General features: G+C 56.3%; 1 protein-coding gene across 1 annotated transcript in view; it reads right to left on the reverse strand.

Moving 5' to 3' along the window:
* Positions 1 to 5,184, reverse strand: part of LOC146589058 (uncharacterized) — a 10,517-nt gene extending 5,333 nt beyond the window's left edge. Inside the window, exon 1 of the mRNA XM_085316916.1 lies at positions 5,050 to 5,184. Within this exon, the coding sequence (XP_085173042.1) occupies positions 5,050 to 5,184 (135 nt within the window). The remainder of the gene's footprint in view (positions 1 to 5,049) is intronic.
* Between the last annotated feature and the right edge of the window lie 5,282 nt (positions 5,185 to 10,466).

Here is a 10,466-nt window from a genome sequence, read left to right on the forward strand (position 1 = left end):
AAAAAAAAAAAAACAATCAAACAAAAATTAACAGGCGAAAAGCCCGTCTGGAAACAAAACCGCGTGTCAGCCTGCGGCTGCAAATTCGCAGCTGCCTCCCCTCCTTTAGGATACGGCTGCTGCTGTTCCGATCCTAATCTCGGCATCCCAATAATAATTTAATTCCTACATCTCCGGTCTGACAACAAAAACATCCAGATTAAAGGCGGGGGAGCGGGGGGGACAACGCTAACTTTCCTCAATTCACTTAACCTCAAATGGGAAGGTGGATCCGTTTGCAAAGCAACTTTTTCCTTTCAGAGGCAGGCTTGAAATGCAGAGATTTGCGCATGTGTTTAATGCGGGCTTTGAAGTGAAGCAGTGCTAGACAGCAAACTGCTCGAGCCCGGCACAATTTGCAATGCTGAAGCTGCCCTTCGCTCTCAAAGGTCCGGCCGCGCTCGCACGCGTCCCCAGCGCACCCTCCTTCAAGCCGCAGAGTTACTCGCTCCTGAGGAAGTATGCCCCGCGTAAGCGAACGGATCCTTAAAAATACACATTTCCGTTCTATCCACAATTATTTTTTTCAAACAAAAAGAAAATGCATTGCTCAAATGCCCCGAGTACAGAAAACGATCTGAAATCTGCTGCGTTGATAACAGAGCTTTCAAAGCGCCCTGGGCGGGGAGAGGTATTTTGTGCTGCTTGTTTTCATTAGCACCTTCTTCATCTGACTTCATCTGACACTGAGCTGGGATTTTTTTGTGGAGGGGGAAAAAAAGGAAAAAAGGAAAGAAAGAAAGAAAATCCTGGGCCAATGTTTGTCTTTACAAATGTAGTTTTTCTTTAGCACCCTCGATGGCAGGAGCTTTGCGGGGCAGCACCGCCGAGGCTGACAGCACTGAACCTGTTACACCGGGCACCCGTGCAAAAATGGGCCAAAAAAGGACTCCCCCTCCCCCCAGAATAACCTTGTATCACTCCAGAGAGAGGCAAAACTTCCATGCCGTGCTGCCTATCCATGAGATTTTCCTCCTGCAGTTCTGCAGCATGCAGGAAACCCGAATCAGGAGCAGAGTACCACAAAGCACCTCAAGACGCGCAGGTAGCAGCCTATACTGGGTACCACTCACGGTGCGATATATATTCATTAGGTATAGGGCTAATCAACTCTCCACTTAAACATCTCCACATCAACTCAGCCACTTAAAGCTGCATAAAATAGTGTGTCCACATAAGACTAAGCAATTCTTAATTAGATATTTTTCATAAAATTCTCATTTTTTATTATTAATTTAATTACCTGCCTCATCCATCTTTTAAAAACCATCTTTAAAAACCCTGGTTTTATTCACTAAACTGGTATTCTTCCTGTTGCCCAAATAAGCTGGTTACTAATGGTTTAGACTTTGGTTTCTTCACTCCCCATTCTCAGCTTTTTCCTGCTGCAGAGCAAGCATTCRTTGGATGTTTCTGCCCTGTCTGGATCCTAAATCATTGCTGCCTCATTTTTACCTAGTGAAAAAAATCTGTGCTACTGTGCCCGTTACACATGAGACACAAACGTCCTGCTTCACCATCCTTATGTTAGCCTCCTGGAAGGGGGGAAATAGTCCATAAAGCAGAGATTTCCAAGGGCAGAGGGATCTTTTGCCAATCTTTTTAGGGCCAGGCACTAGCCCAAAACTAATCAAACCATCAGGCCCTCCCAGAAAGAGAAAAGAAAAGAAAAGAAAAGAAAAGAAAAGAAAAGAAAAGAAAAGAAAAGAGCCACGTTCAGGGGGAGGGGAGGGAGGCAGAAGAGGAACAAGACGGAGGGTTTGCAGACACCGAAAATCCGGAACCAATTTATGGTTCCAACCAACCTTTTTCCCTTCCTGTCCTCCTTCTCCTCACAGATGTTTGGAGGTGGGATGGGAGAGGGGCAGGGGAGAAGGGAGATTTCTGCGTCCGTTCCACAGGGGAAAGTAGATCCTGGGATGGGAGAGGGGCCGTGAGCATCCTCCAACCTCAGCTATGCGTGAGGCAGAGTGCAGATGCCACCTGCCCCAGGTCCCACTTCATTTTCTTTCTCATGTGTTAAAGATATTGCCTCATCCTACATGATCCATAACTCCTTGCTTCCCCCTCTCTGGGGAGGGGGGGGAGTTGGACTTGTGAGCTGAAACCTTATTCAGATAAACCAGGGATACTGGCATAACGCAACCGGTGATTCGGGCCAGAGCACTCTGCTGTAGTGAAGAGACAGAAACGCATGTGGTCATCACCAAACGCTTGTGTTATCCTCTGTAATGGGGCCAGAGACCTTCACTTGCTGGAGAAAGTGCCCAAAAGAGCTAGTTCTCCTGGAAAAACCTCAGGACAAGCCTGGGAGAGCGAGTCTGCATCTGCAAATCTTTCAAAGGGAAAAAGTAGCATCGCTGCGGTGCAGCCAGGTCCTGCATCTCCCGGTGAGGGGCAAACTCGGGAAGGGGAAGCTCTAAAGGAATAAATATGGGAGCTGGAGAGAGCACGGAGAGCAGGACAGACAGCAAAGCTGCAGAGAGGAGCCTGARCAGGGCCTTGCACACGGACCACGCTGCTCTGCCTTGCTGGAAAATCCCCCGGTGCCTTGTCTCTCTCTCTCTCTCCCTTTCCCGGGGGAGGAATCCACCTTATCRCCCTTGCTATCCGGACCACCCCGCCCCGCAGGTGCCAACTGCCCTTTCTTCCAGAAATGGCCCATCTGATACATACCTAATGCAGGCCGCTGCAATGGCCTGCAATGGCTTAGCGTTTGCACGCCCCGGGCTCCCGAGGCTATTTCAGGTCCCAGGGAAGCCTTTTGCGCCTGCTGCCCTCCAACTCTCCCAGCTTGGGTGGTAAAAGGGTGCAAAACCTCGGGGTGACTCTCAGYCGCGATTTTCCGTGCGAGGGCAGCTAGCACTGGGGTGTGGGGGGGGGGGGAGCAGAACCGCACAGGAGCGCTCCCGCCCGGGCGCTGCGTTTGAGCCCTCTTCCATACTTTTCTGTCGTTTTACACGGTTGCAYGGACAATAAACTAGGTTTTCCCCACGACCACCCGGCGGCCGAATGCTTAATGGAGAGATTAACTCCCCTGCCTGGCTGCAGGGTTCCCCCCCCCCCCAGCGATATCCCAGCTTCTCCGGCCCCTCCTCCCTGCTCCAGCATTCTCCTCTTTACCTGCAGCTTCAGCTCGGCATGGGGTATCAGAGGGAACTGAGGCTGCCCGGAGGACTTGTCCCAGCCCCCAGAGAGAGGATCTCCTCCTCGGGAGCCTGGCRTGGGGCACAGAGGGGGTCAGAAGCACTGTCTTCTCTTGCGCAGCCCTGCCAGCTTCCCAGGGTGCAGTGGAAGGAGCAAAAATCTCTCCAAAAGCAGCCCCTGAAATGGGAGGGGGGAATAACAAAAAGAAAAACCTTCCCTTCCTTAGGCATCACCAGAGCCATCTCCTGGGTCCCTCCCCGTGCYGCCGAGCCGCAGGGACCCATCCCCGGACACATCCGACCTGAGCCCTTGGCCCTTCCGCAAGGGGAGTGGGTTCACACGTGGATGAGCCCCTCTCCCTGCCAATGCCTGCAACTCTGGTCTGTCCCAGTGGCAACCGACACTAGGCAGGGTGACCCACGGCATGGCCCAGGCAAGCCTGGAGCCCCCCCAAGGGTGATGCTCACAGCACCCTCCTGGCGCCCAAGGGCTGCCCCAGCCGCCAGGAGTTTCTCTCTTCCCACCTTCGCTGCTCCCGGTCTCAGGGAATCACGCTGGCGGCCAAAGCTCAGCTCCGGCAGTCTGAATCCGGGAAAAGCCCTCGGGAAGCTCCTCCTGGAGGAGCATTGCATTTARCGATTGCAGTGCTGGCTTGGGGCACTATCAGCCCAAACCGCTAGYGCACACCGTGCAAAATCCCAGCCTGCCCAGCTCCTCGCATACTTCCTTCTGTTGCAAGCTTTCGATGCTCTTTTTCCCCCTTCCCTCCCCGCCGTCTCAGCCCTCACGCCTGCTCAGGCCCCACAGCTTTCACAGACTTCCTCACAACTTTCCCTTATCGCCTCCTTCTGTGCATAAAAGGCCATAAATTTCGGTCTGTCCCGCCAGTAGCGCGCGGGGCTCGGTTGTTCGACGGCCCCATTCGTCCTACAGCCTAATCGAAATGTTCCTGGGGCCCCGCAAAGCCCAATGACATCCCCTGCTTGTTGAAACGAGGAAAAACTGCGCAGTTCGTATCAGTTTGCCGCGCTCGGCAGAGCCCGAGCTTGGCTTGGTGCACACGTAACACCATCGGGGAACGCGGCTCTTGGAGGATGGGACTGGGAAACCTGCTGTGCCGAGAAACGCTTGGCCTCCAGAGCGGCCAAATGTGCTGTTTGCAATCAAACYGCTCCTTGGGAATAACCCCCAGGCTGGTCTAAGCCCCGAGCCGGGATTTCTGGGGGTCTGCACCCAGCTGATCTGAGCTGAAAGCACGCTGGGGTCCAGGTGCACAATTTAGCAGCGGAGGAGGTGGCCTCTAGATGCAGCAGTGAGGTCCAAGAGGGTGGTGGTGGCCAGGCTCTGCAGCCGCCTCTGCAGGGTGCAGAGCTGCCACTTTGTCACCAGCCCCCCAACACCCCGGGGGGCTCCCGGCCACGGCTCCGGCCCCCCAGGATCACCCTATTCGCTTCTTAATGGCCCATCGAGGCAGCTGCCTCCAGGCACCGCTTTAACCCCTTCCTCCGGATGGGAGCAGCCGGGGCTGGGGGAAAGCAAAACAGCAGGATTGCAGCTCCCCTCCTCCCCCATCCCTTCCCCATTTCGTGCATCTGTAAATATATACATTTGTCAGCTTGTCCCCCCTGCCCCAAGCTCCCGCCGCCCAGCACAGGGAGCATCTCACACMTGCACCTCACAGGGAAGGATGGAGCCAAGAGCAAAAACGGGAAGGAAAAGGGGACGGCAGGCAAACTTTGCAGCTCGGCCACCRCTGCGCCCGGCAGCGTGTCTGGAAAGTGCACAAGCAGCCTTTCGGATCCGAATCCATGCTCCTCCCGAGAGCTGGGAGCTACCTGCCTGAGCCCACCTGAAACAGCTCACCTGGGACTCCGTCCTCTCCTGGTTGGCAGCCAGGAAAATAACGCCGGGCTCCAGGAGGAATAAGGGAGCCCTCAGCTGGGAGGAGCCAGACCTGCAGTCCCAGCTCCTGATCCCTGGATTAGCCCGGTTTTCCATGGTTTTATGGCAAGGCACAGGTCAGAGCGCACGGTGAGGGCCTCAGCTCCCACGGCAGCGCAACGTTGCRCTTCGTTCCTCAAAGACGCTGCTCTCGGTGACATTGCTTCTGCTTGTCCAGCTCCCGGATTCCCTCCAGCATCCAGGGGTCTGGTCTCCCACCTTCACCTCCAACAACTGCTCCAGCCCAGGATGGGATCCAGCTGTGGGGATAACGTCCCTCAGGAACATGGGACGTGGGATGGGAAGACGGTAAGATATTGACACTCAACRGAGAAACCCAGGAATTTGCCAGGGTTGTGCCCAAAGCCGCATCCTTGAAAGAAGAAGGAAGCACAGTCAAGGTTGAGACAATCATTGATATTGTCAGGGAGTCACAGTGCTGTTTAGCTGAAAAAGACCCCCCAAAGGTCTCTGGTCCAACCCCATGCTCAAGGCAGGGCCGACTCCAAYGTTAGGCCCTCCCATGTCCCTCCTGCCTTCTCCAAACGAACCTCCCTGGATCAGCTCCGCTCCCCGTCGGGACTCCTCCAGGCCGCTTCCACCGCCTGCCGCGGCACCCGGCCCTGCGCTGCAGYGCCCGGCGCTCGGCCCTCTCCTCGCCGCGAGGGAGGGATCTCAGAGGCCTTTTCTCTTCCCCTCTCCGGCCCGTCTCACGTGCCGGTTTTGTGGTAGCAGGGAGGCGAGGGAGCAACGTCCGCGTCTGCCCGGGCAGCGGGACCTGGGAGTGAGGGACGGCGCCGGCGGGAGCAACAGCTCGGAGGCGCCTTCTCCCAAATTCCCTCTCTGCATCGCCTTTCGGTGTTTATTTTTGAGAAGATGGACTTATCAGGCTGGAAAAAAAAAAAAGGAAAGAGGAAAGAAAAGAAACACCCCACCTAGCCTTCCCTCTCAGTGAGAGCAGCCGAGCGGAGCTGCACGGTGCCGGGAACGGGGCCGGGATGTCCCGGGGAGAAGAGGCGCAGGGAAGAGGGGAAACGAGAGCCGGATGCAAGGGGATTGGGACTCTCGGGTCCCTCCAYGGCCGGTCATTACCTTTTAACCTAAATGCTCTAATTACTGATTTTCCCCTTGGATAACTGCCTTGTCCTCCTCCCAGCCCAGGTTTCCTCAGGGAATCCGGCAGGGAGGATTTTCCCTCTAGCGGTTATTTTAATCCTGCATTTTGTTTGCTTGCGGTTGCATCTGCTTGCTTGTCGTGCTGCTCCCTTAATTGCAGGACCAGGATTCGTGTGTCCCGGGACTGCCTCGGGGTTTCACCCTCTGTGCAGGGCTGYAGGCAGCCCAGGGCCTCGACTTGGGGCGTTTTCCCTTCCTGCAGCAGCTCAGGCACCGGCCTCTGACCCTTTTCTCAACAAGTCAACTCAGATTCCTCCTTGCATTGCATGGGCCAAACACTCCGGCTTGTACCTAAAGGCAGCAGGCATTTCACAGCCACATTTCTGTCTCCTCTGGGGCCCTGACATCTTGTGATAGAGCACACGTTCCTCAGGGGCTCCATATCCCTCCTTCCTACTTAGCTGCTCAACTGTCCCTGAAAGAAATCGAAACCAAGAGGGAATCTGTGGGGCTTTCAAGGACCAATATCACCATTCTTGGGGATGTTTAAAACTCAGCAGGCTATCACCCTGAGAATCTGGGTCTGGCTTTGCAGAGGGACCTGGCCATCAGGGCTGGTGACCCCCAGATGGCCAGGAACCAAGTATGAGTGCCCACCWTCGGGACAGGGGCTGATCCCACGGTACATGAGCAGGGTAGCCCCACGTCTGGGGAACTGGGGACATCTGCACACAGCCAATGGGGCCAAGGACAAGCCAGGAAGCCCACCTGCAAATCAGGGTCTGGATCAGCAGGGTCCATGGCCAGCTATGGCTGGGGCCAACTGCAGAGCAGTGCTCCTCCAGCAGAGCTGCAAAAGGGCTGAGGGTTTCAGGCTGAGCTGAAACAGAGCCCAGGGCATAGGCAAAGTGTGCGTGGGGGTCCCAGGTGGGGCTGATCAGGACCATTGACACCCTTAGTGCTTACAGGACCCTGAGATCTCCAGAGGGTCCCTCCAACCCCAGTTACTCTGGGATCCAGTTTCCCTGTTTCTCAAGATGGAGAGAAGGGACTGACAAAGTGCAAATGAAGCAGGTCAACAAAGTACATCCAGCCTCCTCTCCGCACTAGGGATTGSTAAGGAGCCTCTGAGAAAGTCCTCTGGATGCAGACTCAAGCAATATGTCCAGGGCAATCTGGAGGCAGGCGAAAGGCAGACCCCAGAGCACTATAGCAGAGCACAAACGCGCCTGGCAGGAAGGCAGTAAGCGCCTTCAGGTCTCCCCTTCCAGGGTCTCAGGCGTGGAAACACTGTTTGCAGAAAGTTTAAGTCTGCCCACGGGGGTCCCAAGCTGCAGGGGAAGCCAGGGGAAGRGAGAGCATGGAGGAGAAGAGAAGCTGGACTGTGGTCCACCTGGCTGGCTTTCGTGGGAATGAAGCATGGCAAGAACATGTGGCCAAGGTGAGTCCCGGGTTGCTTTGATGTTTGGGCGATGCTCTGCGGATGGCCTGGTTGTGGCCGGGGAGTGGCGGGGACCGAGGTACCTGATGAAACTCCCGTGCCATTTCTCTCATCTCTGTAGGCTCCAGCCTAACGTCCCTGAGATCATCCCAGTCTGTGGGAGGACAGTGAATGGCCACAGTGGATCTGGCTCAGGTAGGGGCTCGGGTCCTCCTGAGATAGCAGCTGGGGCCAAAGGACATAAAGGTGGGGATGGAAGAAAAGACACCCCCCTCAGCCAGCATTTGAGATGGATGCGGGATGGAGAAGCTGGCAGGACCGAAACCTCTCTCATCCCACGACCAAGGCCATGAGTCCRGGATCTCCTTGCTTTCAGGAGCCAGTGACTTTCACAGAGGTGGCCGTGCGTTTCAGCAGGGAGGAGYGGGTGCTGCTGGCCCCYACTCAGCGGGCCCTCTACCAGGACWTCATGGTGGAGACCTACAAGACCGTGGCCTCGCTGTGTAAGTCAGTGCACGGGCTTTTATGGGTCCCATGCTCGGGAAAGGCATGGAGGCCCATGGCCCGTGCCACCTCCCATGGGAGAGGGGACGCAGACACACAGCGGAGGTGTCAGACAAGCAACTGCGCCAAAACGATGGAACCGCCGTTTGCTCTCGTCTTCCCTCTGTTTTTCCTTTCAGCACAATTTGCAGTCCCCAAACCTCAGATGATTTTGCAGCTTGAGGAAGGAGAAGACCCCCAGATCCCCAAGGCCTGAAGGAAGCCGTGAGAGAGGTCAGCCCAGGCAAGGTGTCAGCTAAACCAATCCGTGAACCCACAGCGAACAGAGGGAGGAGGTGGAGGCTGGTAAAGACCCCTGAGAGCTGCTAACACCAGGCTGAGCAAGGTGTAAGCCCCCCCCACACACACACACTGTGGGTTTACTACACGCCTTGTGAATCAAAGAAATAAAGCGGGGGGAGCGCTACGGTGTCCAMCTCTCATCGCGGACGTGGCATGTGGGTGACAAGCACAAGTCCACAAGGATGGAAGAGCCAACAGAGGTGGATCCCAGGGAAAACCCATCCAGATGACCCTGGTGCCAAAGAATAGCCCAGATATGGTCACGCTACCCAAAACCCGACTTCACAAGCTCCATCCATCAGACTCACTGATGCTTTTGTGAATGAGGACCAGGGTGCCAGCGAAGGCRTCCGGCCAACTCGGCCTGGCCACTCCTTCACTGAGACAAGCTGGTCCTGATCTCTTACAGGAACTGGAGGAGAAAACAAAGTAAGTGACAGCTAAAGAGCTTGGGTCCGAGCTGGAATCTGGGTGGACTGATCGTCTCGTTCCTCGCCAGAGGTAGGAGGGATGTTGGGACTCACAGACCACGTGTTTCCTGAAGGTTTGTGCGTGTCAACGCTGCTGCCCTCGGGGCAGAAGCAGGAGCTAGTCTCTGTCCCCAGCAGCTCTAGCCTGTGCTGGACCCTCAGGGGATCCCCTYGTTGTCCTTCTTTGGCCAACATTTTCCGTGACGGTTGAGTTGTCCATCTCTCAGCCYCTGCTTTTCTTCTCTGTAGAAATCTGGCATCTACCGGATAACAGGAAATCCTGCAGCAAGGTTGAAAGAAATCAGGTGAATTCAGGGAGCTTTTTTAAGGAAAAAACATCTTTTAACTACTCACCTTTCTTCTGGAAAAGACAGGCACCCTCCTGAGGGCAGCTTCCAAACCAGGTCACCTCTCAGGAGGCAAGTGCCACCACAGGCAAGCCACCTTGAGCTTGCCCGTGGTCACCAGCCCCCTCTGCCCTTGCAGCAGGTGAAATCAGTCCACAGGGGATCACTGCTGGGATACCTGCTCCTGGCTGGGCCAGGATAACTCAGATGGTGACAGGGCACCACCCACACCAGCTTTACCTAGAAGCTGTCCCAGGCTTGTGCTGAAGCAGCATGAGGTGGAAGGAGCCCGCATCCTCCCCTAGAACAGGGCACAGATGGAGTCTGGCAGAGCAGAAACCCAGCRCTGCTCTTTTTTCCCCTCCGAGGAAGCGGAGGACATCGCTGGGCCAGCCCCTCCACCGCAGCTGAGCCTCTCATCGATGCAGCCGCTTCCCGCATGCACGCGGGAACACCATGCGTGGGAACATCACGCGCGGGAAACGAGCAGCCGGGAGGGCAACGAAGAGCTAGGCGGCTTGAGAAGCGGCAGAAGCCAGGCAAGAGGAGTTCTGCCTGGGGATCGCTGGGGCCAGCGACGTCGCAGGGTGTTTTTTTTCCCTGTGGGAAAGGCAGTTTTTATGAAACTTGCACCTTTCACATTTGCCCACAGTTCTCCAGTGGAATTAGGTCACCAGCGGAGGGAAGAGCAAATGCAAATCCCCCTCCCAAGTACCTGACCRCTCTGGAACGGTACTTGGGGACTGGGCTGCCCCAGAGGGTGGTTGCAGATGCCCCCACGCGGGGCACATCCCTGGGGGGTGCCCGCAGCAGCAGCTTTTGGGGTAAAGCCAAAGCAGGGGGGAGCGATGCTGCCGAGCCTGCGGCCGGGCTCTCGAGCGAGGGGCTCCGGGAGGGGGGACACGGTGCGGCGGATCCGGCCCCGAGCAGGACCCTGCTGCCTCCTGTTTATCTTCCTGGGTCACACGTTGATGCTGCTTCCTCCACGGCGAGCAAGGAGCGGCTGGGCAGAGCGGGAGCGTGCGGGGAGAGCCCCGTGCCGGTGTCGGTACTGGAGCGATCCGGAGCGGGGTGCGCCCGGTGCCGGTCTCAGAGCGATCCGGAGCGGGGAGCACCCGG

The sequence above is a fragment of the Rhea americana genome, unplaced genomic scaffold (genome assembly GCF_003343005.1).
Source record: "Rhea americana isolate MKP2758 unplaced genomic scaffold, rheAme1 scaffold_481, whole genome shotgun sequence".
In the NCBI taxonomy this organism is placed as follows: domain Eukaryota; kingdom Metazoa; phylum Chordata; class Aves; order Rheiformes; family Rheidae; genus Rhea; species Rhea americana.